The following is a 27,754-nucleotide window of genomic DNA, read 5'->3' on the forward strand; positions in this document are numbered from 1 at the left end:
AGATCTTTGGTTTTATCAGATATCTTCTTGCCTTATTAATGAATGGCTGTGGAGATACCTTTAAATTTCTAAATGGATTCTTCACTGGGTAGTTTTAACATCTGCATGGTAACTGTTTCCATAAAGCAAATTAGTGAAAGTTTCAAGTCTACGTGAGTGTTGTTTTGGTTATTTTTATGCATGTCAAACCTCTTTTCCTTTTGAGCAAGTTCTCTTCCCTCCTCTGGTATGCTTGTCTGCTTCCCGCTCTCATCACTGGCCTATAAAAGTCTACTAAAAGGATGGTGCTTCTAATTAAAATATGCTTTGCTGAGAAGGAAGCGGTGCTTGGCTGTAGATGTGTGTGTTTGATATCTTTTTTTCCTCCCTTTGGAAGCTACATGAAGATAAGAGCTGCTCACAGCTTTCTGCTTTCAAAATCCTGTGGAAATAGAAAAAAATTCCATTTAGGACTGAACGTAAGCTCACTCCATTCTTGATGAAGAAAAGATTTTTATGATGGAATGATTATCGTAGTCTCTTGCTTAAAAGCAGATGATGAAGTACTATAATAGTCTGTCAGAAAATTTAGTACCGTAGATGGTGCTTTTCACAAACGTGCAAAGCATATCACAAGCTGGTCCCTTTGCAGTGCTGAAGTTTGGATGTTATGTAGATTCAGTCATTTGCATTTTAATATTTGTGAATTATTAGAATGTAAATTAAACAGATCTCTGTCCATATTTTTCTTCTAGCAGTGTTTACTTAGGGTGCATTGGAAAAGAAGTAGATGGGAATTAAAATACTGAACAGTGATGTCTCAAAATTGTAATTACTTTCTGATAATGTGTGACTTCTTATTGCTCTAAAGCTGCATGCAGGGGTTGGTTCTGTGCTATATATACGCAGAGGAGTAAAGGAATGTCATTTCAGTATTTATTATTCTGTAGAAAACATCTGTGGCACAGTGCCTGTGAAAAGGATCCTTATCAGCCATAAACAGATATGACAATTCACTTCAGAAATTAGTTTATTGATCTCTGGAAGACACCATTTACTTTCCAAAATAGACAAAACCGTTTGCTTCTGATAAATGGTGAAAAACATTTCAGCTTCTTTGTGAGCAGGTAGGGCAATCCCTAGGCAGAATGAGTCATGAAAACATTAGTATAGTTGGAACTTATTGTTCTACAGTTACATTATATTAATTGTTTGGATTTTTGATATCCAAATGGAAGCATTCATTATAATTTTTTGGTTTGTTTTTTTTATTATCTAGGAGATGGATAGTCTACTAAAATAAAGAGCTTAACCCAAATCTGTGTTAGCTAAGTATATTTTAGCTAGCTTTAGATCATAAAGCCAAGATGAACGCAAGTTACAAATTAATCTTTTATTAGCTGCTTTATTATTCTTTTACTAGTTTCATTTTATTAGCAGGCAAACTGTTGGAGCAATGGTAAAGTGTAGCCTCAGGAAAGAATATTTGTAATCCTTTTGGGATGCTTCAGCCTGTGGATTTCTTGACTCATTATTAGCACCATGTATTACTAATTGTTGAAAAGCTTATGTCTTCCTTTCATCAGACTTTTCACTATCTTTTATTTATTTGCAAACCAGAAAGTAGTAGGACCAAGAAAATGAGATATGATAATAGTTAGAGGGGCAGATAAGTTGTACCAGTAGCACTGGGGGAAGAGCAGGGCATTAGGAATGAAGAAAGATCCATCAGTTACTGTCACTGCTTTAATTTCCTGGGAGAGTGACTTTAATGACTGTTGTAGTATGATGTGTAATTAGAGGTTTTTTAGCTGCAGAAAATATCACATAGGTTTCAACATTTTAACAACAATGGAAATTTTTCAATTTTGCGCAGTTATGTGTCAGTGCAAAAGAGATGCTTGTCATTCCCAGTGTTTAAGCTGAAGAAGTTCTGCGAAAGAGGAGTCAAGTATTTGGCTGGGACATAGGTGTTGACAATGTGTTGTAAAATTGAGAAGTGCCTAAGGGGCTGAGTGTGTAGTTCCTGGAGAGGCCTCTCCTGGCTGTGGCAGGAAGAAGCTGTCAGAAGGAATAAGCTGTCGCCCCCGTCTCCTTGGGCGGCCAGGCATACTGCTCTGGTGCTGTTTTCCGTGGCACTGTGGAGCGCAGCCCCACTTCAAAAGGTTTTGAGTGGTTGTAGAAACTGCCCCTGCAGACATTCACCTGCACTTTGTGTGTGACTGCTTTTGCAAGTTGTAGGTTGGGATTTTTTACATTTATCATGGGGCCTTGCCTAGGGGTGGCTTCATGGATAGCCAGAGGTCCTGGTGCTGAGCTCATTTAGCGTTTTTATGTTACAAACATTCTCTAAAGAATTATCCCAAATTAGATGCAAAAGGATTTGTGTCATGGACTGGTGTAGTTTTCTGGCACACTGGTTGGAAACATTGGGTCACTAGATGGATAAATTGTATAAAGGGACAGAAAATGAAGACATGAGGAAAAGACATGCTTATAGACCTGTGGGAGCCTTTCAAACCGATGTATTTGGCTCTGATACTTGGCACAGACTGTGGCTGTATGTGCTAGTTCAAGATTGGCAATCTTCCTGACTCAGTGAGCTGCACAGGATTGGTAACTGTCTTGTACTGAGAGGGGAAGGAGAGGACTCTAGGAGAAGCTTACCAGCAGAGGTGAGCTCTTCCTAGAGATCACGTAGCACTACGGTAGGGCAAGGCACGCCGGCACACCAGGCGACACAATATGGTCAGACCTTGCCAGGCTGTGCACTTCCTATGTAGAGCTTTGAGTTTATCTAGTGTCCCTGTAGCAGGACAGCCTTCTTGAGGACCACCCGCTACTGAAACTATAGATGGCCTGTTCTTCTTGATTTTTCTCTCCGGCTCCACTGACTCCCAAACTCAATGCCCTAAATGGCTGTCCACCAACAATTGCTGTGAGCCGCCGTGTGCCTTTGTGAGACTTAATGAAAAGCCACCTTAAATGCACTGTGGTCCTGCAGCCTGTTTATTTTGCTTCGAGTCACAGTTTAGAGGTGTAGCTGGTGTGTCCCGGTGACTTGTGATATGAACTAGCCCAGGGATCCTCAAACTTTTTAACCAGGGGGCTGGCACGTGGCAGGCAGTCATCTGCGGCTGCTTGGTTTCCCCCCCACAACCCCCGGCGGGGGGGTGGGGGGTGGGGTGGGGAGGGGAGTTCTATAAATACTGGGGACCGGATTGAGGACAGGACCCTGGGGGGCCGTATCCAGCCCGTGGGATGTAGTTTGAGGACCCGTGAGCTAGAGCAAATCTTGCAGAGGAAAAAAAAAAACCCTGGTCTGGATTAAGAGACTCGTAAAACGATGGGCGTATTTGTTTCTTGGAAACTTGTTCATTAATTATTTGTGATACAGAACCAGTTAAAAAAAAGTAGCTACAGAACCAGTTAAAAAAAAAGTAGCTAGCTAGCAGCTTTTGTACTAATAGTTCACTATTAAATTTATAACTCCCAAGTGTAACTGGGGTTTGGTGAAAGGCGTATCATGTTAGGTGGCAGGATGAGAGAAAATGTGAGGTGTGAGCTGCAGTCAAGGTGTCTGTTGTGATCCATGGGTTGGCTGCAGATGGTTCATTGCAGTTTGAAACACTGTCTTGAAGAAAAACAGCATTAAGTTGCTAAATACTATCAATGATATAGATATTAACTTAGAATGTACATGCATTTCGATTTATGAACGTATCTCTCAAACGTGTGTAGGTTGAATGAGATAATTTTGGCAGCAGTTTTTTCTGAAAGCTAACTCTCTCCTAGAATTCCTTCCTGATTCTGTATTTGAAGAGAAACAGTGCATGGATTTTTTCCATATTTGTTTTACGTTACTTTTGTAATTTGCAGATCTGTACTTTCATGGTGCTGTCCTGTCCCATATGCCCCCCCCCCAAAAAAAAAAAAGAAAAAAAGAAAAAAAAAAAAAAAAAACCCACCAAAAACCAAACCCACAAAACCCAACAAACCACAAACACCCAAACCAAACAAACCCCAAAACAAAACTATAATCAAATTTCATTTATCACAGAATGATGTTTTCTTTCAAGCAAAACTAATGGCTAAACTCACTGTTTTACATGTGTGCTCTTTATCTTTATGATCGGTTCAGCTAGATGAAGGTAGCAGTGGTGTATTTTTAATATCATGATTGCACGATACTAGAATGTCAGTGATTCTCAGAAGATTTTATTCTAAAATCAAAATAACTTTTTAAAACTGGAAGTTGATCTTATGCTGAAAACAAAAGAAATTATCTTGTTCTTTGTCTGTACCCTAAATTTAGTTGATAAGTATTCTGATGTCAGTTTAAAAAAGAAACATCACTAAGTTATTCATCAATAACATATTCTGTTGTTATATACTAAGGTTGGTTTTTTTCTCTGAAACTTGTATTTAGAAAAGGAAATTCAGTTGCCCCCAGTTTCCCTCATTCCCTTGTTTTTTCCAAAGACCTTTTCCTCTGGCTCTTATTTTAGCTATGTCTAAGCAATGCTCTTTCAAATGGAAGATGAATTAAAAACCTGGCAAAAGTTCTGTACTCTTCTGACAAGTTCCACCCCCAGTGCTTTTTTTTTTACCTTAGAGTCAAAGCCAGTTTTAATGCAATTGTGAATTATCAGCCAGGATGGATAGTTTTTGAATGTCTGATTCTACAGATGCTTATTATTATAATTTTATTAGTCATGGTAGTAAAGAATATATTCATTGCAAAACCAGAGCTAGGCCATCGTTCCTGGAAGTGTTTGTAAACATAAATCCAGATCAACGGAATAATGCTTATTTCTATGAGTATAACAGCTCTTTGCGCACTGGGAATGTGATAACCCATTTTTTTAAACCTTCAAATACCTCAAAAAGTCTGAAGTCTAGTTTTGTGGGGGGGTGGCAGAGGGATCACGTAACTTACTTTACTCTTCCTTCTTCGGCAGATGCCAGATAATCTGCCTTGTCATTTACAGTCAGTGCAGCGGTAACCTGATGCCCGATTTAGGCTTTTAATGAAATTACCACAGAATTACAAAGTTTGACCTGTAAAGGATAAGAAGAGAGATTGTACCCAAGTAATATTTTTGTGCACTTGCTGGCAGACCCAACAGTAGTACCTCGTGTTGATGGTAACTCTTAGCAATGTTGAAGGCTGCCATCATTACTTGGGTAAAGGTATTTCACCCATAGGGCTGTATATTTAGTTCACTTTCTTACTGCTACTGTCACTTTCTGAAGTGTTTTGTGTTTCATGTGGTAAGAGTTACTCTGTTTCAGTTTTAACATTACAGATGCAATCAGCAGTTCCAATAGAAGGGAAAAAGCTCTTTTATATTGCACTTTTATTTATGATGTCCCATGGTGCTCTAGTGCACATCTGAGCCTGGTTGAGAATTGCTGCCCTAAAGACCTTCAGGAAAATGCTGGTTTGAGGGCTGCGGGAAACAAACCAAGATGGCAACACTAACAAATGGTTAGATCAGAACAAAGAAAGTTCTTGAATGTTCAGACTGATTTTGTAAGTTATATGTTAAGAATATTCCCACTGCAGATACTGTTGGAGATTTATTTCCGGCCTTTTCTGTATTTAGGGTTTATCCCAAGCTTACTCCAAAACATGTTGACTTTTAAAGCCATGTTTTGTATTAATTGTTAATGTTGTATTGGTGAGTTGGCCTTACCAAAATTGCAGCTTCTCTAATGTTGTAAACAGCACTGCACTGTTTCAGAAATTTCATCAGGTGAAAGCATTATGATTTTTTTTTTCCTTCCTTGCTGTTCGCACCAGTTTGGTGACTTAGAGGTCAATGGCTTTATTAAAAAAAAAAGAAATTGTGTTGGTATTGCTATTACTCTGTCTGCAAAATCTTCCTAATCTTCTCTAAAAAGCATGGTTGTAAGAATTTAGCAGCATCTTAATTTGTAAGAGTTTGTGAAGCTTTTTGCAAAGGCCAATTTCAGACAATCCAGGAAACAAAGGCAGTAGCCACAGTGTTTCCAAGAGGATCCCTGCTGAGCAATGCAGATGGTCCAGAAGGAATAAATCAGTCCTGAGTACAGTTACACCTCCAGATTTAGGTTTGTGAGGAAAGTAGAACCGCACAAACCTATAGCCTGAATTGTAAATTATTTCCTTGTGTAAAGGTTGCCAATATCAACATTCCATTGCTTGTTCTAGAGCATTTCATCCTCACGAAGCAGAAGCTCATCTCTGCTGCCGCCTGGGACAGTTAATTCTGCATCTCCTAGTGGCCAGAAACATATGAATCAAAGTGGGCCAACTGTTGTAACCATCACACATCACAAATCACCTGCGGCTGCTCGAAGAGCGAAGAGCCAGCGTTCTGGTCAACTCCATGAAGTCAGAGAGGTAAGAGAAAAAAATCTGCTGTTTTGCTATAACTTCTAAACGCTTATTTTGCTTTAGGATAAGCAATTAAGTCTGACAATTTAACAACTCTATTTGTTTCCTACTTTACGTGTGACTGCTTTGTTTTGATCCCCTCGCTGAGCAAAAGGCAGTCTTGAGTTCTGGTTGAGCTTAAAGTCTGGTGTAACCAGGCCTTTTTATGTCAAAGTTAGTGTGTGCACATGCTTAAAAGGGGAAGTATATGGGCCACAGCTCCCAGACTTTGCAGTGGTGCTGCAGTACAGGAGGAACATCTTTCTTAAGCTGCATGCAGCAAAACCTTTCATTTAAATATAACTAGAAAAAAATGCCATGTAAGTCTGATGAATTAATGTGAAAGAAGGCACAGCTCCCCACACTCAGCAGTTTGTTTCTATATGGCTATAGTTTTAACTTTGTTGTCAAGTTTCTATTGCTGGACAAAGCATTATTCTACCACGGGGCCATATTAAACACATGAAAAGTATGTTTCTTTCAAAATGCCTTTACCAGGGTTTTGCAAGTATAACTTGTATACTGATTTAAGTCTGTCTTCCAGACAACAAAAATAATACAGAGTTTTAAGCTTAAGTAGTATTGGCGGACTTCCACAGAACTCACTTTTATCTTTCTTTCATCCCTTGGTATTTTTGCTTTGTCTGAATTTCTTGCTGTTCTCTAATATTACCTTTGTAGGTCCCCCTCCCACCCCTTCTACGAAAGAAACTGTTGACAGCCTAGCTGTTTTAAAGCATTTTTTAATTACATGGGTTTAAAATAGCTACCCCAGTCCCTTATGTTGCAATCTGAAGAGTCTGCTTTTAAGTTTATGCTCCCAAAATGCTTTATAAATAGAGACCTTTCATATTAAGAATGGAGTAAATTCTTAGTGTGTGCTCAGAATGAAACCTCAAATTACACATCCCAGTGAAGAATGCTCGTTTTTATTCTAGTAACATTAAAAGTGAAAACTTCCCTTGTATCCTGTATTGTATTAACAACAATCGTTCCTTGCTCTGAAGAGACACTGTCTGAATGTCACCCACGTTTTCTTTACATTATAGAAAACACACATCTGTTTGTTTCTCATGAGAATATGTTGTCTTTGCTTACCAATCATCTCCCCCAAGTTGTTTCTACCTTACTAAATGTGTTTGCTCTCATAGGTTGAATTCAGAGTGCGCATTAAACCCATTAGTAAAACAAACAGTAGGAGCTGTTGCTGCTTTGTTAGATGAAGCTGGGTAGGGCTGAAAGGAATGTAAAAGAGAATTAGTGTATGTGCTGATCATAGTAAGTTGGGAAGGGAAGAAGTCAACAGATGCAAAGAACTGCACTTGGGAAGGAATAAATACTATCCTATAGTAAAACAGAGAATAAGTGGCTAGGTATCATACCTGCAGAAAAGGCCTAGGGGTTGCCAGCTCATTTGTTTGCAGTGTATTGCAATGTGATGTCATTCCAAAAAGGTAAATATTATAGTACTTTAATCTGCAATGGTGGAAGATAATTATTTTGCTATGTTTGATGTGAGTGATACCTCAGCTGCAGCACCAAATCCTGTGAGAACCACTTAGAGGGCTGTAATAAAAAAATCCTAGATATTGAACATATGGTAGTGATTGAAGGTTAAAAGAAATGAGTGTTTTTCAGGGAGGGAAAATGGTAATAAGATAAACAGTGCATAAAAAAAAATTTATAAGGAGGTGTGTGAACTTTACCTTTTTGTGTATTGAATTTTTTTGTGTGTGTGTGCTGCTGCTTAACAAAGAGCGTATCGATGGAAAAATCAGTCCTCCTGCCCTCCTTCCCAGTCTCATGTAAAAAGTGGCTGCTTCACTGATCTTGCTTCAATCTTATGAAAGGATAAGTCTGTTTTTTCAGGATAAGGAAGCAGGCAGATTTCATTTCAATGGCATGCTCTGTGCATTTTCTTTTCAGAGTGAATGCAGTGGACTTGGGTATACGCCGCCTGTTTTTTTCAGGGAATATTCTTGTTCCCTATGTGAGTCAATGTTGACTGTTAGATCTACCATCCCTTGTTAAACTTATGAATAAAGACTGGTCTAGAGGCCTTCAGAAAAGTGCACTTAAGTCTGTTCTTGTCCTTTTTTTTTAATCTGAAGCAAGGAGAAATAGGAACTAAAAGTGCAGTAAAAGAGAGTTAATCCTCTTCTCAACACTTAAATCTTTGCTTTTTGTTTGGGAGTTGTTTGGTATGATTTGGATGAAGGGAAGAGACTGCAAAAGGATTAAAGATCTGTTAGTGTTTCCTTTATAGAATGAAGTTACTGAAGCTTTGACATGCAAATAAGCTTTTTTTTTTTATTGTACTATAAATAGCGCTAAAATATCTTCTAAAATACAGTAGTAGAATCAATGGAAAGACTTTATATGCTTCTGGAAAATGAGAAGCAGGAAGTATTTTTTTTATTATTTTAAAACAATGTTATGGTAATACTACTCATATGTAATACGAGACCTGTGAAAAAAGGGAATGCTGCAAAAGGGGCATCCTTTGCTTGGGACGTACAGTCTTCACTAGCTTGGACAACATCCCTGGCAAGTGCTGAACTTGAAATGGCTACTTCAACCTGGACCAGTTTTTCTTGATTTGGCCATGTTATTTGAAAACAGTGAAGTGTATGTGTAACTCCTTGTTGCAAACAGGACAAAATGTACTCCTATATTTGACAACAAGCAATGGTATTTGGTAATATTTGGTTGTTCTTTTTTCTCTTTTTTTCCTTTCATAGTAAGAATAAACAACACATTGTTTCCTCCTGTTGTTTGCTCTGGCTGGGGTTTTTTGTTGGTTTGTTTTTTGGGGTTTTTTTGAGACAGCATAGAGAATTTTAGTGTAAAACAGATTATAGCAGAGAGGTTTATTTAGTACCAAGCTGACATGCAGAGTTCTATAAAGGTTGTAGAATCAACTGTGTAGGTCTCCAAAATGATGCATATAATAAGTGTTTATTGTGAAATTAGAACTTCACATTTAAAAAAATGTGTAGGTTAAAATAGAGCATCAATATGGAGCTTTCGGCTGCTATAAAATCTTTTATATACTCAAGCTACTTGCTAATACTACTCAAGCTAATAGCATGGAATTTAAAAGATGCTCAGGAGCATTACTTCCCATCATAATGTAACATTTTTGTTTAAAATAACAATATTCTCTTAAATAGGGTTTTTGCTTATATTAATTTGATGTTAATAGTCCAGTCCATACTGATTTATGGAACATTATATCAAAACTAAAATTCACCATACATTAATTTGGGAGAGCTGATCTGCTATGTGTTGCATTTTATGTGGTATTATTTGAGATCCTACATCTTTATTTGGGCTATAACTTACCATTAAAGGGGTGTTTCATCAGATTTTTTTAGTAAGAGATTTTATGGTAACCTAAGTGTGTGTGGTCTTGAAATGAAATTCTAGTTTTTAAACTATGCATTTTATTATCGTCTTAGCAATTTACGATAAGAATTATGTTTGCAGAATTCTTTACTGCAGGTGGTTAAAATTAACTGAATGTAAAGCCAAGTGGCCACACCATACTTCGTATTAAATTTTAGCTGTCACTGAACAAAATTATAGTGGCACACTTAATCTTAGAATGGTGTTTATTTTGGCTGAGGATGTCTGACTATTGTATGACCTCTACCACTGTTACCATTGTTCTTAAAGAACCAAGAATGGTGGTATGTGAACATTTTGTAGTAACTTACATTAATTATTTACAGAAGTTTAGAGAAATTAAATTGAGTTAATTGAAAGAAGTCTAGAGAAATAATTTTCCCCCACAAATTTAAAAAGTCGACAAGGGAATTTCTGATCCCTTTGAAATGTGGTGTTTGGTACAGCTTTTGATACTCTACAGTGGACTAGTCATCAGCATGTGTTTCTGAACATCTGGTACAGTGAGATCCAGATTTCATGTGGCCTTTACCAGTGTGACATCTATATTATGTGCCCATGGGCAGTTCCAGAATTTGGAAAGGACTGATTTTTGGTAAGATGACAGTCCTACTCCTTCTTGCATGTCCTGTGCCATATATAAACGTGGTTACCACTTGATTCCTGCACGAATTATACAACTAGCTGATACTCCCTTACAATATAGGAAAATCTAGGGCTTCATGGAGTGAGGTTTACCTGCAATTTTGTGGGGCTGCAATTGTCCAGTTTTATGTGGTTACTAGGAAGAATAGAGGATTCTAAAACACTTTGGGGATTTTCAAGTGAGAAGTGAATGTCTTCAGGTCGCTAATATTTGGATAGCAAAATTAGGAACTGTGGCTAGCTACTGTTAGCGAAAAAGGATACTGTTGTCCATGGAGAACTGTTTTTCTGATTTATGGAACGGAATTGCAGCACTGCACAGGCAGCATTGTAGGTGAAAAAGCAGATGCAGTACTTAAACGAGTTGGGGAAGCATTCAGACCTGCAGGACTTTCACATATGTGAACAAAGACATAAACTAAGCTGTGAGTATGTTGATGGTAAAAGTTTAAGCTGACAGTAGGGGAAAACCTGATGATTTTGCTTCAGTGTCAAATATTACTTTTCAGCTTTGAAAAAGTCAAGTTTTGCTTTTAATTTCATTTTTTTTTCATTCTCCTTTTGTTTCTTTGGAAATATGTACATAAAAAGAAAGGTCAGTGGATAAGATAATCTAATGCCAGTACTAGCAAAAAGAATGCTGTAGCACTTAATATTTTTGTATTTTTTGGCATATTATTGTTTGGCATATTACTGAGGTTGTGTGAGGCAGTATGATAAGCACGCATGTAAGAAAATTGATTTGGATCCTTTAACAGGATATATACAGGATCATGCATAAACAGTGTGAAGTATGCACAAAGAACATTGAAAAGAATACCACTAATCAAGTATTTATGTAAGTGTGTATAATTTTGATTAGTTTGATAAATTTCTAAGTAGGGAGAAATGCTACATACTAGATCTGTCGCTTTCACTTAGAATTCTCATCTTGATTTTGGAGTGTAGGAAGATGAGAGCTAGCTTTGTGACAAAGATGACCTTCAGGACTGTATAGCTAATAAATTAAATATTTGCTTTTAGAAGATGAGGCTGGTCTCATCACGTTCATCTAAATAAAAGGTGTAGATGTAGGATGGGCTGCTAAACTATGCTAACTTCAGTCTTTCTGACCTAGTAAGTGTCAGTGCTTTATCAGGGAGAGGCCTGATAACCATGGACTGTAGCTGCACTAGCACTGCTGAAGTCTGTGCTGCTGTGCCTTTGCTAGGCAGATTTAAAAGTAGTTACCTAAAATCATGTCTGGTTTTTCCTTCTAGACATGTTTTAATATGAGAGGTAGCTTTGTGGTGTTTTCTTTGTGGCAGTTTGTGGTTGATACTTTTAACTAGAGTTTTCCTGTATTTCAAAACTAATATAGTAAATACACTTTATAAATTTCTCAGTTGGCTGATCAAGGAATTTCATCTTGGTAGTTTATAGATACTGCAGAAAGTGTTCATAGTATTTAACTTCTGAAATCTTAGTGTCCTGTGTTCTGTTCATGTGGAGAAATAATAACGGTGGTACAGTGAGTGGCAATTTTGGAAAAAGAAGGGAAAGAACACAGAGGCGGAACCTTTGCTAGTTACAGATCTCCAGTTTTGTCTGGGCTTGTATTTAAATTACCTCACGCATGCCCACCCCTCATAATAAATTAAAGGTAAAGGGTCATCCTTTTGATCATCTTTATTGAGGTGCATCGTATCATATACAAAGTAGGTAGTCTGTAACTATAGACGAATGCTGTTCAGAAAATGAGGTAAGTTACTTAATAGGTTACATCTTAATACCACTACATCTATACTATTTTTGTATTGTATGTATTACATTTTCATTTGTCCGCAAACTCATTGTCATAATTTTTTCATTTTAATTAGCAAGGTGTGCAAAACGGGGACTAACATCTCCACTCTAAATCAGATAATGAAAAAGTGCTTGCAGAAAACTCAAACCAAAACCATAGCTGTTTCTCAGAAAGCAATGATTTCTTCTTGGCTAGTGGCAGCGAAGAAAAGACAGCAGAAAACCTTTGGGGCAGTTCTGTATCCACTGAAGTCAACAGAAAGTGAAAGACGCCTTAAGTCTTAATTCAGCTGTTGATATTTATTTGGCATAGAACATGTTTGTGGAAGTTATACTACAGCTACTACTATTTAACTGTGCTTAGAAACACTTTTTGAATTGAGAAGTATCATAATAAAAATTTGTGTTGCAGGTATGTCTGCCAGCTTAGTTGCAGCTGAGCTGGCTGATACTGAAAGGGCAGCTCCCAGCTGTGTGTTAACAGGAGCCATTATAATTTGTTTAGGGGCATTACATTACATCAGCCCTAAACGTAAACAGAGAGCTTTGGCTGGAACTTGGGGGGAAGAAAGGAGAGTTTACCACCTTGGGAAGAAGGGGCAGGCAACTTCGGAGGACTATAAAGATGTTGCTAGGTTATGCAGGGGGCAGATTAGAGAGGCGAAAGCCCAGCTAGAACTCGGGCTGGCCACTGCTGTAAAAGGTAACAAAAAATACTTTTACAAATACATTGGAAACAAAAGGAGGGTCAAGGATAATCTTGCATCCTTTATTGTATGTGGCGGGAAACATTGCCACAAAGGATGAGGAAAAGGCTGAGGTGCTTAATGCTTTCTTTGCCTTGGTCTTTAACAGCAAGCTCTGGGTACTCAGCCCCCTGAGCCGTAAGACAGGGATGAGGAGGAGCAGAATGAAGTCCCCACAGTCCAGGAGGAAAAGGTTGAGGACCTGCTGCTCCACTTAAATGTGCACAGATCTATGGGGTTGATGGGATCTCCCCAAAGGGTACTGAGGGAGCTGCCAGAGGAGCTTGCCAAGCTGCTCGCCTTCATTTGTCAACAGTCCTGGCAAACTGGAGAGGTTCCAGAAGACTGCAAGTTAGTGTGGCACCCATCTACAAGAGGGGCAGGAAGGAGGATCCAGGCAGCTACAGGCCTGTCAGCCTGACCTTGGTGCTTGGGAAGGTTATGGAGCAGATCATCCTGAGTGCCATCAGGCGGCATGTGCAGGACAACCAGGGTATCAGGCCCAGCCGGCATGTGTTTATGAAAGGCAGGTCCTGCTTGACAAACCCAGTCTCCTTCTATGACAAGATGACCTGCCTAGTGGATGAGGGAGAGGCTGTGAATGTTGTCTACCTGGACCTTAGTAAAGCCTTTGACACCATCTCCCACAGTGTTGTCCTGGAGAAACTGGCTGCTCATGGCTGGGATGGGTCTACTCTACGCTGGGTAAGAGCTGGCTGGCTGAGCCCAGACTGGTAGGAAATGGAGTTAATCCAGCTGGCAGCCCGACACAAGTGGTGTTCCCCAGGGCTCAGTACCGAGGCCAGGCCTGTTCAGTATCTTTATTGGTGATCTGGATGAGGGGATCGAGTGCACCCTCAGTGAGTTTGCAGGTGACACCAAGTTGGGCAGGAGTGTTGATCTGCTGGAGGCCAGGAAGGCTCTGCAGAGGGATCTGGACAGGCTGGACTGATGGGCCAAGGCCAATTGTATGAGGTTCAACAAGGAGAAGTGCCGGGTCCTACACTTGGGTCACAACAACCCCAGGCAGTGCTACAGGCTTGGGGAAGGGTGGCTGGAAAGCTGCCCAGTGGAGAAGGACCTGGGGGTGCTGGTGACAGCTGGCTGAACATGAGCCAGCAGAGTGCCCAGGTGGCCAAGAAGGCCAGCAGCATCCTGGCTTGTATCAGAAACAGTGGGGCCAGCAGGACACAAGCAGTGACTGTCTCCCTGTACTCGGCACTGGTGAGGCCGCACCTCAAATCCTGTGTGCAGTTTTGGGCCCTTCACTTCAAGAGAGATGTAGAGGTGCTGGAGCATGTCCAGAGATGGGCAACGGAGCTGGTGAAGGGTCTAGAGAACAGATCTTAGGAGAAGTGGCTGCTGGAAATGGAGTTGTTTAGTCTGGAAAGGAGGAGGCTGAGGGGAGACCTTATCGCTCTACAACTACGTGACAGGAGGCTGTAGGCAGGTGGGGGTCGGTCTCTTCTCCCAGGTAACAAGCAACAGGACAAGAGGAAACAGCCTCAAGTTACACCAGAGGAGGTTTAGATTGGATGTTAGGAAAAATTTCTTCACGGAAAGGGTGGTCAAGCACTGGAACAGGCTGCCCAGGGAGGTGATGGAATCACCATCCCTGGAGGTCTTTAAAAAACACATAGATGCAGTGCTTAGGGACATGGTTTAGGGGTGGACTTGGCAGTCTTGGGTTCACAGATGGACTTGATGTCGTCAAAGGTTTGTTCCAACCTAAATGATTCTATTATTAAACCTGTAACAGTATAAACCAGTTTCAAACCTGAGGGCTAAAAGGGGCAGCTGCAGATCTTATCATTGCACTTTCTTCTGAATTGGTATTGGCCCCAGTTCTAGAAATATGTGTTCCTTGTACAGTATAAAAATACCAGCGCAAGCATGCAGTAATGTTCTTCTGGCTGTACAGCAATTTTTGGTGTGATTGGCTGCTCTCCATATCCTTATAGGCAAAAAATGAATTGAGAATATAAAGAACAGATGAAATTATTTGGTATTTTTTGTAGCAGTTCCTTTGGACGTTCTTTGACTTGGCTATAGAAGCCTCATCTCCTACATCTGTTTATTCTGTCTCAAGTTAGTACTGCGAAGAACAGTAAAAACATGTCTCCTCAGGGGATCCTTGAATCTCTGGGAGTGTCAGTCTAATACATTCCGAAGTAGTAAATGTGTGTGTGCTTATAAAAATTACTCAGTAAGTAGCATTAACTGTCTCACTTTGGTGATGAGGAAATGTAAATTATTCTAATACTATAAACCAATAGTTACTAAATCACATAAACATGAGCTGAATACACTTGTGTTCTCTGAATTTTTACCTTGCCTTTGCAATATCTTTAAGGTAGCTAAGAGTGCACCTTGTTCTGTGCATTTGATTTTGTATTTATGCAAACGTTAAGTCATCCTGGATTCCTGATACACAGGCAGGGAGAATTAAGGTTGCTGTGGGAATTGTAGAGCAAATGTTCTACTAAAATTACACTGTCTGTGCAGGTTATGTCAAGAGTGAACTTGGCTCATTATTTCTGATGCCTCCATCTGAAAAATATAAATGATGCAAACATGGTTTCTTTTCATTAAATTGTTTTCCCAGGCTGTAGTTTAATAGTCATTGAGTATTTGCAAAGATGTTAATTTTCAGTCATTTAATAAATGGCAATTTTTAAATTAGGGATAACACAGTGCATATGACAGCTACATTCAGAGACCACTGTGGCATTCATTTTCTTAAGCAATTGCAGAGAAGCTAAGATTAGTCTTTACAGTTACTTAAAATTTAATGAAATATTTTAATAAATGGTAGGTTCCCAAAGGAGTTGGAGTGCAGTTGGATTTAAGGGAATTCACTCTCCAGCTTTTCTATACCTTCAAAACAATCACTTAATTCTACGTGTAAAACAGAATTCAATTGTTCTATTTTATATGCATATATAAAGTTGTGTTCTCTCCTTCCTTTTGCTTCTCTTATTTCTAGTTCTGAGTTGCTGGAAGCAACTTGGGGTGGGGGAGATAACCTTGGCAGCCACTGTCTGCTTTTTCTCTTCTCTGTGGTTTTACCTCAAGATCCCAACACCCCGCTCCCCTTGAGTCATCTTTGTTAGTAAATAGTAAGTCTCAGTAGGTGACTATTAATAGGATACGGTTAATATAGCAGGTAGATTAGCAAATGCTGAAGTAAAGAGCTCACGGTGGGGGGAACTTAGCATTTGGTAGCTGTGTTTTAGTACAGCCTTATACTGGTAGCAAATGTCATGGAACTCTTAACGCAACAGGTGAAAAAGAAAATGTCATGTCTCCTGCAATAGACCCTGATCCCCAGACCTCTCCCTCCAGCAGCAAAATGACCCGTGCTAGATTGGTACTGATCATTTTGCAGAAAGTGTATAGCCCACTCCCTCTTTGTAGGGAGAAGTAGTGCTTATCGATAGAGTTTGTCTGAACCATGCTTTCATTTGAGTATTTATTACGGCAGCCAGCTCTCACTAAAAAGCTTGTGCAGTATCTCCGTGTAACACTCTTTAAGATAGCTGACACTTTCAGAAGAATTTTATTTTCATCTAGTGTTTTAGTACTTTGGTTTGTTTGTATATCACTCTCTTCTACAGTGAGAAGAACCTGATGTTTATGTTGGTGTGGAAGGGAGAAGTGTTCTCTTCAGATCTTAAGCAGCAAGAAGGAATTCTCAGAGTAACTAGCAAATTTTTGATGATGACAGGAGAAGTAGTGTGGGGCTTTTTTGTTGTTGTTGAGGGGTTTGTTTGGTTTTGGTGTTTGGTTTTTTTTTTACAGACATAAAATACGAAACCATTCAAGGAAAGCTGAATATCTTAGAGTATTGATTAAGATTAAAAGCATTCTCTAGTTTAGAAAATGCAAAATTGTCCATCTGCTAGAACACTCTGACAGTATTTGAACTCTTCATCCTACTTCAACTCTGTGGACGCAAGGTCTTTTCTGTAATTTCTCTTAACACTGCTCTGCCCCACTCCTTGTTGCCTTTCTGTCATTCACTAACATTTCTCAGGTGGGGAGGACAGATTGAGTACAGAGAGCATGAATTTAACCTTAATTTAACCTTAAGTCTGGAATTGTGGTCATAAAGAAGTGTCATAAGGAGTCTGCCTGAGGTAGCAAAGAGAAGGATCTGATTTCTTTTGGCCTGAAGTAGGTGAGCTGTTTTGCTGAGTTTCTGGAGATATTCTCAGGGGTCCTGCCAGAACTGCTAGAACCTCACTACTAACATATGTGTTGCAACGACTGTGAACCTCTCTGATGTCTCTCTATTTGCCTGATGTAAGAAGCAGAATTCTGTAGAAACTCACAGTGGACAGTCAGGTTGTCCTTGGGAGTGTTTTGCATCCAAATAAAATGTCTGTATAAAGTCCCAGAGAACATGGACAATTACAGATGTCATAGCTCTTCAGTATTTGAAGATAGATCTCTCTTTTGTTATTCTGAACAAAGAGATATTTTTGTAAAACAGGTAGTTAATTCAGCTTCTTTTCTTGCTGAGCTTCTGCCTGTTTTGAAGCACTGAAGGAAAGGAGGAGCTTCCTCCCGTATATTTGAGGTGCAACAGACTGCGAATTTCTTGGGAAGGTAGATTACTTTTCCTCCTTTGGTACTGGAAGGAAAATTTAAGACTTCTAAAACCCATCAACAAAAAAGACCCTTCTTCCCTTTTTCGTCCTTCCCCCAAATCCAACAACCTTATGGGCTAAAGCAATAGTTTGCAGACCTACAAAGTACTAAGTGTGATTATTATTGCTGTGCAACTAACTGCAAGGGAGTTTAGTGGTGAGACTAGTAAGCTACTGGACAGCAGACCAATGAGCAAGTCTGTAGTCCATCAAATGATGAATGAATGTTGTCTTCACAAAACAGAATGATAGTATGTTGTGAGTAATATGCAGCAAGTGTCGAACTTACAGAATTTAAAAATAAAAAATAGGAAATGAATGTGTAAAGAATGGAGCAAAGGATCATATGTATAATAAATTAACTAGCCAATTTAAAAATTGTATGACAGGAGTTGGTAAATAACAGCTTCTCCCTGGCATGTAAATCCTGTGCTGAGGTCTCTGCAGATCTCATAGCCACTGAAGGTGCTGACGGCGACCAATGGAACAGCATCATTATCAGTGGAAACAGCAGATCGGAAAGAGTAGCTAAGAGCGGGAAACAATTGAGCTGGACTGCCTCCTCCACACCTGTTTTTCTCCTGGTTGTCTTAGACTTGGTATTTAGAATCAATCCTAATGACATTTGCTCTCTGTTCTGTAACGTTTTCCTCACAAGGAACCACCCTGTGGAGTGCCGATGAGAAGGCTGAGCAAAAAAAGCCAAAGCAAAACCCCGAAGGAAATAATGTTTTGTTAGCCGAGACAATGAAGATAAGGTAGCAACTTGATTTTCAGTTGTTCCCTTAACAGACATTATGTGGATTCCTGGTTAGAGAAATGAGAACAAAATAGCAGATGGGGGTGGGGGGAGCTTATTCTCATTCTCCTCCAAGGGAAGAAATAGAATTGTGAAAGCAGAGGCAAGGACTGAAAAGAAAAGAAATGGTGATTAGCTGCCATCCTGATTGTCAGAGGTATAGTTCTGTTTGTTCCGTCACCTTTTGTGTTTCTGTCTGCAAATTAGATGCCAAGTGAAAATTAACTTGCTCCTTTGAAGCTTTATTGCTAGGATGTATGTGTCTAAGCCTTAATAACTATTATATAACAAGTAATTCCAATTTTACTGTTCATTGTTTGCTTCTTTAAAATAATTGAGGTCAAGCCAGCTGCTACCCTGAGGTGACAACAATGGAAAATTAAGTGCTTGTTCTCTGTAATGGGAAGGAAGCAGTAATCAAGAAGGGGCAATTGATATGGATGTCATTATCCGGTTCCATCTTTCCAAGATACTTTCAGAGTATCTCACGTGGTATGTTCTAGGATCCTTTCTTAAAATACTTTTTCTCATTAGCATAGTAATGTTCACAGAGGCTACTGTGGGTCTTGATCCAGACCGAAGCTTTGTGGGTAGAATTTGCTTCTGTTTGCAGCTCAGGGAGGTTCTTTTTTTGTCAAAAGACAAGGTTTTATAGTAAGCGAAGTGTACAGATATGTTTCTTGTGAACTTAAGCATGCTTGTGGTCATCTGGTCTTGTACGTGTTTCTACATTACACACTTTTAAGGCTGAAATGCAGAATTCTCTTTATAAGAGATTTGTGTTACATATTGCAGTAACCTTGTGTATATCTTTTTCACTTTAGTTATATATTAAGCTGTAATTTTGCCTTCCTAGCTTGCATGCTGTTGATGGAATCCCATTAAAAGATTTATGGATGTGACTTTACTGAAGAAGAGGGCAAAGTCTATAAATCCTTATCAGAAAACTTATTTTGTCAAGTAGTAACATGCACGTAACAGGTGACCTTGAGTAGTTTGAGAAGACTTTTTGGAAGTTAAGCCAAGGCAAAAATTCTCTTGCTCTGCAGTGGTTAGGTATAAATGCTTAACTCAAAATAAAAATGCATTAAATTGGGGAAAAAAAGAAAAAATCACTTTTACTGCAGTTGTAGGATTTACCTTAATTTGTCAGACTTCTCAGTTGGAGAGGTGTACCTTTTGAGCTGGTGATTAACAGTGTTTGCAGTAGTCTTTTTGCATGTATGTTTATGCTCTTTCCTTTTTCAGAACAAATAGTTGAAAGCAGCGAAGTTTCATGGTAATGCTAAGTGAGAATTGTGAACTTGATCTGAATTGGTAGCTAGCGTGTCAAATTAATGACTAGTATGATTAGTGACAATGGAGTTCCAGGTATCTATATCTCACATTTTGATACACATTTGGTACATGTGTATTTATATATTTTACTTTTACATGTATTGGTTGTCTGGTTTAACTTTTAATTTTTACAATATGACAGTTTGTGGCGGTGTTGATGATATACAGGTCAAGATTGCAATGGGAGTCCTTGCTCAAGGTCAGAATTGATGACTATATTATATTTAGATGGCAACTCAATGCATTGGGTTTACAATGTCTTTGAAGGTTTATATTTTTTGTGTGTGGACTTTCTTCTCTTCTGTCACTTATCTGCTTTTGCTTTTAAGAAAAGCTGTGTTTTATGTTACAAGAAAAGAACTGAATCCCTGTGGTATATGCTTGTTTAACAATGAGAACCAAGGTCCTGACTCATACTCCTTATGACTTATTCTAAGGTGGTTTGAAAAGCTGGTCTCGTGTCTTTTTCCAATATCCTTTTGTTTTAGTGCTTTTGTCTAAGACTAATAGTTCCAGAAACTGTATATGTGTATGTAATAGAAAGAGAGAGGGAGATACTGTGTTTTCATATAACAATTAATTTTTAAAAAAACACCAACAAACCAACCAACAAAACCCTCCGAAAGTGAAAAAGCAAACTGGCTATTTCCAAGCCTTTGAAGGCAGTAAACGTCTCACAAGGGCAAGCCAACTTAGTAAGAAAGTGATCCATATTGCATTTCTGTTACTATTTAAAAGTCTAAAGCTTTTCCCACACAACTGTTTATTTTTACAGATGCTCTGTTTTTCATATAAGCAGTGTTGTTTATTTTCCCATGTTTTTAATAATTGTGTTCAACTTGCATGCAGTCAGCGATGGAAAGGGTTTAAAAATAAAAATCACTGCATTCAGTCTTTCAGAAGAATTGCCTAGAGAGAAGTAGGCAGACAATACGCTGCTAGTGGTGGTGCCCAGAGAATACTGCAGCAGAGAAAAAGTGTTATTAACTGATGGAGCCGAATGTCTCCTTGATGAATGATTTCCAGTATGTCACAGAGGAACTTGACAATACAGAATTTCTGTGGGTTCTCAGTGCTAAAAGAATATTTTTCTTTTCCTTTGGAGTGTTTTGGATTTTTTCATACAAATTGGTAGGCGTATCTTAATACTTAATATAAAAGGATTTGAATAAGTGTCAAGATCAATACCAAAAAAGAAAAATGCCATATGTTAAAATTTAAATTGCTCATGTGTGTATCAGGTTGTGGCTGGGGAGGCCTGAAGAATCTTTTACAGGTTTTATATTCCAGAAGAAGAGCAGGAAGATGTGAAGCCATTGATATCATTATACAGAAAGACAGGATTGGTGACATTACTTGTTTTCTTGGCCAGCTCTACAAGGCCTGTATGACAAACGGAGAGTGTCTGCTTGCCCTTTGAGGTAATATGGCTAAAGTCATTCTTCCTGTGCTTCAGGGAGGTGGAAATCACTGTGTCATGGATGATGCCCCTGAAACAGCTGTGGATCAGGTAGTTCGGTATGTGGCTTAACTGTGTTGGTTCAGTGAAATCCTGTAGGATCAGTAATTCTACAGAGAAAGATGTTTTGATTATCATAATAGCTGTCTGGGCTGGACAGACAGACTTAGGCCTGTTAGTCCTGGAGTCTGGATAACAAGAGCATTTCCAGTGTAAATAAAATAATGTCAAAAGTAGTCATGCCCTTCCATTCAGGTGTGGCTATTCAGTTTTCTTCCTTTGAAGTTTCTATTTACCTTTGAGGACGGCAGGACAAATCTTTAACAGAGGGTTCATTATTATACTTAATGATTGAGAATCTCTCTCCCTCTTTCTCATTTCAGAAATAAATTGAAGCCTTAAATAAAAAATGACATTCAAGTTTTTTAAGATTTTTTCTCTGATGGGAAAGGTTAATATATCATCTAGTATTTTAATAAAATATTGAATTACTGTAGTTTTTTTCTTTTAGCTCAGAAATCATCACTTCAGTTTTTCATTATTATTTCTTAAATTAATTTCTAACAATTAATTTTTGCTTATTTACTGTATGAAAGAATGTTGTTTCTTCTTAGTATGTCTGAAATACCCTAGGGCTGCAAAGAAATGTATCTCACAGCTTTTTCTGCCTAACTTTCACGTACTGTGGGGGTGAACCCAAGAATAGAGTCATTTCTTACACGCTTGTTTGGGATGCTGTCTCATAACCGTTTGGTACCATACATCATGATTGGCAGTGGGTTCACAACAGGAGGATCCAGAAGGTGCAATTCCAGCTGTGAAGGGGTATTTAGCAGTTGCTGTGGCAAGCAGGGAAAGCAATCATGCAGGATTTTAAGATCAGCCAGGGAGAGGAGGAAGCAGGCAGCCACAGAAGCCTTGAATTGGCTGTTTTGAAGCACATGGTAGGGAGTGGATGACCTGCTGAGGAAAACATCAGAGATTATTCCCGTTGCATTCTGTCTTCTGTGAGGGTGTCGTTGGGTGGCAGGTTTCTTTGAGGGTAGTGTTATTTGGGAGAATTGTATTGGGTTTGCATGGCAAGGTTTTGGTAGTGGGAGGGCTACAGGGGTGGCTTCTATGAGAAGCTGCTAGAAGCTTCCCTTATGTCCCATAGAGCCAATGCCAGCTGGCTCCAAGATGGACCTGCCGCTGGCCAAGGCTGAGCCCAGCCCATCAGCAATGGTGGTAGCACCTCTGGAGTTAGGGAGGGGTGGGGGGAAAGTGTTTTAAGGTTTGGTTTTATTTTCTTATTACTCTACTCAGATTTTGATTGGTAATAAAATAAATTAATTTCCCCAAGTCAGGTCTGTTTTGCCCATGATGGTAATTGGTGAGTGATCTCTCCTTGTCCTTATTTTGATTCACGAGCCTTCCGTTGTATGTTTTCTCCCTCTGCCCAGTTGAGGAGGGGGAATGATAGAGCGGCTTGGTGGGCACCTGGCATCCAGCCAAGGTCATCCCACTACAAGAATACGGACAATACCTGAGGATTTCTGGTAGGTTAAAAGGACCGAATCTCCTTCTGGCTTCAGCAGCAGCTCTTAAATAGGGAACACATAACGTGGTCTGCTTGTTCTCCTGCTGAAGGTGGAGAAATGAGCAAATCACGCATATGAGCTGGTCTCTTCCCAGCCTGAGGCTTCCTCGTACTGAACTTTTTGCAGTTAGTTAAATGCAGGCCTACAAGTGCTAGTTATATGCGTGCATATAATTCCTTTTAATACATGTAGTCCTGATATTTCTTTCAGTTTTTCTATTTTATATCTAGCCCAGAGCCATGTTTCTGAAGTTTGAATGCATTTGTGGGTATTTCTTTTCCATATTATAAGGAGCTATTTGTAGGTGGAGAGGGGGTACCAAAGCTGAAACAAGAGTGGAAAGATAAGCAAGTTGAGATTTTGTGAGGAAATGGAGACAAATATTCTTCGCTGTTGTAAAACAGACAATACTACTTTGAGCTGTCTGTATTTGCAAATAGGGAGGATGGAGAGCTGTAAGGTATTAAAATAACCGTGTGTAAAAGCAAAGTCATTCAAAATTAAGTAAGTTGTTTCTCTTTGAAAAATGAAAGTTAAATTGTAACTTTCGCAAAATCAAAGCTTTTCATTCTGATTTTGAAATGAGCTTAGAGTGCTGATAAATCAAGCACTCTGCCTCATCTCCCCCTGAGACAGCAAAAAGCAGGGTCGCAAGTAAGCTAGAGGGTGATGCTGTAGCTGCAAGGCCTAGTGTCTGTCCTGTTAAGGGTTAATGTGTGTAATGAGTTTTGTCTAGCATGGTTTGCTTTTTTTATATTAGCTGCTCTTTGATTTACCTTTTTTGGGAGCAACCACACTTCAAACTCTTTTAAAATATTTTGTCAATTACTTTAAAAAAAATACATGGGCAAGCATGTTAAAAAAGTTCCGTTATTTCAGTAATATATGTTATTTCCTTCCCCTTTTGCCACAGAGTTGTTCTGTGATGCTTTAGGATAAGGGGAGGTTCTTCCTTTCTGTTCTGTTCATTCAGCACCTTAAACAGAGTGGTGTTGGTCCGTGCTCAAGCAGTAACAAATCAGCAGTTCTAATACTTTGCATCCTACGCAGAAGTTGCTGTTCCTGGTGTCTTCTGCTTTGCCAGGTCTGTAGAATAGCTGCTGGTGTCACAGCTATAACATGAAGGAAGCTAGGTAGCACAGAAAGGGTAAGACAGTTTTAAACCAGCTTTTTTGACTCAAGTCACCTAGAAAATAGCGAGACTCAAAGCAATACCTTATTTTGGATAAAGGAAGAATAAATCATTTATTTTATTTAAATTTCTCCTAATCTCAGAAGGATATAGTTGACGAAAGCCTGTAAAGCTTTGGTCTGGGTGATAGATGCAGACATTCAGTTAATTTTCCAAATGTTTCTTAAGCTCTCTGGTCAGTTTATCTTAGGCTCCTGTCTTAGCTGCAGAAGAATACAGTTGCCCATTATTAAGGGGGAGGGACAAATGAAAATGTTTGAAGTTTGCAAAGTTTTATTTTGGATTTTATTTCCTATGGAGGCAAACATTTGGAAATGTAAACTGTTACTCAAAAAAAAAAAAAAAAAAAAAAAAAAAAAAGGAGGGTAGGAAAGCTAGTCACTTAAGTGAAAATAGGACATTTCTGTTACTGTGAAGCATGAGAATATCAAGTTTTTGACTTCACACTCTTATTCAGGATGGGAAAAAGAAAGAAGCAGTTTTCCATGCAATTATAGTGTGCAACCTTCCAGGGAGAAGATGATTTTATTTTTTTTTCTCTTAGCCGTTCCTTCAATTTGCCTTCCTGAGCTCTTTTCCTGGGGGAGGTATATTTGCGTGAGTGTGTGTCTGTGATGCTCTTGTTTTTGTTTTAGCTTCGAAGCAACCCTCTGTCTGTGCTGTGGAGCTCAGTCACATGGTGTGTGACTTCTTAAAGCAGAGCACTGCCTGGGCTTCTAGCATGTCCCTAAAGCTGCGTATTATGGTGGTCTGTGTCACCTTCTGACTGATCTTGTTTTCTGTCAAAGGAAATTAAAATTGTCTGTGGCTTCTGCTGAAGCTTTGGCCTCTGTTTCAAATGTTGACTATGAAAATGTCATTATTGTAACCTTCAGCAAGACATTTAGCTACATTTCCTTATTAACCTTGCAACAACAGGTTTTCACCTAATTCTACTTTAACTTGTGTGCAAGGATGGTTATTTGCATCTTTGAGTTCAGTTTCCTTTCTTGCTTTTCAGTGAACTCAATGTATACTTTTAAAATCAGTTTATTTACCACAGCATAGGGAGGATACAGGAAGCACACCGTACTTTGAAAATAAAATCATGATAATAAAAAAGTCATGAGTTCATAATACATTTTTACAGTATAGTAGCTTGGGCAAATGGAGCTTGAAACTTTGTTGCTTACAAAGTCTTCAGGTATTTTTTCTGAAAGCTTTGAATACCTCAAAAATGAACCTTTAAGGTTTTGCAAGAAGTTTTTTGCAAGGTAAGTGTAAGAAAAGAGGCTTGTCATGTGCATGTATAATTTCCTACAGGTTGTAGAAACAGAGAGAGAAATTTTAAACATGTCCTTTTTCTTTTGGCTTTAGGAAGGATTTTGGAAGCTTGCCAATTTGTGTTAAAGAACAGCCTGCTCAAATAACGTTGTTGTCTGCTATACAAGCACGCATTTCATCTTCATCTGGATGGTCCAAATCTAGAAACAGATTAACTTTCTCCCTGCAGCTGGTATTCATATCTGATAGTAAATAAGTACTCTACGTTGCATCCTGTGCTAATGTTTGTAAACTTAAAAGTTACCTTATTCTGTAAAAGGAGTTCCTTACTGATGCTTGAGAAATGAAAAATGTCCGTTCTCAAACTGTGATATTTCATGTAGGAAAGGAGGAGGAGGGGAAGCGTTGCTTCCTTGGGTGTCTCAGGTCACATACAAAAAGAAAGAAAATCTAAGCCTAAATAAATAATGGAGAATGAAGTAGAATTTTCATACTTTTCTTTACGAAGACTTTGAGAAAGTATGAGTCACACTATTAAACCTACTATGAACCTACTATTTTAAGAGATGTTCTTCTCTAACATAGTCTTGACATTTTTACAGGCCATTGGTAGTCTCAAGCCCTTCGTTTTTGTAGGTAAGTATATGGTATGTTTGGATCAGAACATTAACATCCATTTGTGGTAGTTCTTCACATTTAGTCACTATATCAACCCATAAGAATTTAACAGCTACATAGTGATATTTCCTATGACAGCAGATGTTTTTGGACTTTTACAGATCATGAGCCAAGTTGAGGGACAACAGAAGAATCTTGTACAAGCCATTGAAGCTCTCCCAAGTTCTGGGCCTCTTTCTGCCTTGGATCAGGACTTGCTGCTTTTAAAAGCTACCTCTGCTGCCACCCTGAGCTGCCTTGGAGAATGCCTGACTCTGTTACAGCAAAGCATGCATCAAGTGGGCCAGCACCATAACAGGACACTGTCATCAGGTGAGCACAAGCTCTCTTTGGTATTATTTAATGTGCTTTAGGATTTTTTATGATGATATTAAAGCAGGCAAAATGAACCATCCTCAGAGAGACAAGTTGAAGTGAGGAGTTTTTAGGCTTCTACAGCCTGAAATATCATAATTTTTTTCTTGGTCTAAAAAAAGTTGCGAAATCTGTTGTCCTAGTTTGGCTGGGATAGAGTTAATTCTCTTTTCAGTAGCTGGTGCAGTGCTGTGTTTTGGATTTAGTATGAGAATAGTGTTGATAACACACTGATGTTTTTAGTTGTTCCTAGGTAGTTTGTACCAAGTCAAGGACTTTTCCGTTTCTTGGGTCCTGCCAGCAAGAGGGCTGGAGTGGCACAAGAAATTGGGAGGGGACACATCCAGGACAGCTAACCTGAACTAGCCAAAGGGATATTCCATACTATAGAACATCATGCTGAGTGTAAAAACTAGGGGAGTTGGCCAGGGCCTTGGAATTTGCTGCTCAGTGTCTGCCTGGGCATCAGTCAGTGGGCGGTGAGCAATTATATTCTGCATCACTGGGTGGTTTTTTTCCTTTTGGATTTGATTCCTCTCTCCTTCTCTTTCCTTTTCATTACAGTTGTTATTATTATATTTCTTTTTTTTAAATTATATTAATTAAATTGTCTGAACCCATGAGTTTTGCCTTTTTCCCAATTCTCTTCCCCATCGCACCAAGGGAGGTGGTGGGGAGTGAGTGGCTGTGTGGTGCTTAGTTGCAGGCTGGCATTAAACTGCGACATCTATTAAAATCAGAAGAGAGGAGGAAAAGAGGGGGTGTCCAAAATCTTGTCAGAGGAATCAGGTTTAGAAGACAGCAAGACAAAAAAAAAGGGAGGCATGGAGAACAGGTAGATAAGCTTGTATTAATGACAGTGCAGAACTGCTTGGTGGTTTTATTCTGCCCACCCCTCCAAGACTGAAATCACAATACAAATTTGTTTGATAAAAATACATCTAACATTATACAATGCTACAGTGAAAATCATATTTCTAGTTTTCTACATGGAAGTATGCTGCTGAGGCAGATTTATTCCAGTCTGGTTTTCTTTAAATCTGGAATAAGTTCTTCATGCTGCTATTTAAGAAAGAGAAAAGAAAAAAAAAAAAAAAGAAATCTGTGGCAAATTTTTATAAGCCTAAAATGTCAAACAGTGTGATTCTGCACTGAGCTGTGCAGGCATGAACCTCTCGGTCCCCACGTAGCTCAACTGTTTCAGTTCACCTAGTTCTAGATCTCTGTCTTTATTGTCTGAAGTTGGACCTTTAGCCTTCTGAAAGGGTGGTCAGTTTTTTTCTGTACACAAACTGCACTGCCTAGTCTAGAGCAGGAGCAGGACTTGATACAAAAAGAGCGGCAGCAGCAGAATTCTGGATATGGGGTGGCTTTTTAAGTTTTCTTCAGGTGCTTCAACAGCATCCCCCCCACCTGTCCTTACAGTACGTGTACTCCAGGGCAGGATATGCCCTC

General features: G+C 39.1%; 1 protein-coding gene across 2 annotated transcripts in view; it reads left to right on the plus strand.

Annotated features, from left to right (window-relative positions):
- OSBPL10 (oxysterol binding protein like 10) overlaps positions 1-27,754 on the plus strand; it is a 121,504-nt gene that overhangs the window by 41,431 nt on the left and 52,319 nt on the right. For both annotated transcript variants that reach the window (XM_040592538.1, XM_040592537.1), the window contains exons 4-5: positions 6,176-6,367; positions 26,047-26,257. In XM_040592538.1, the coding sequence (XP_040448472.1) occupies positions 6,176-6,367; positions 26,047-26,257 (403 nt within the window). The remainder of the gene's footprint in view (positions 1-6,175; positions 6,368-26,046; positions 26,258-27,754) is intronic.

This window comes from Falco naumanni, chromosome 4 (genome assembly GCF_017639655.2).
Source record: "Falco naumanni isolate bFalNau1 chromosome 4, bFalNau1.pat, whole genome shotgun sequence".
Classification (NCBI taxonomy): Eukaryota; Metazoa; Chordata; class Aves; order Falconiformes; family Falconidae; genus Falco; species Falco naumanni.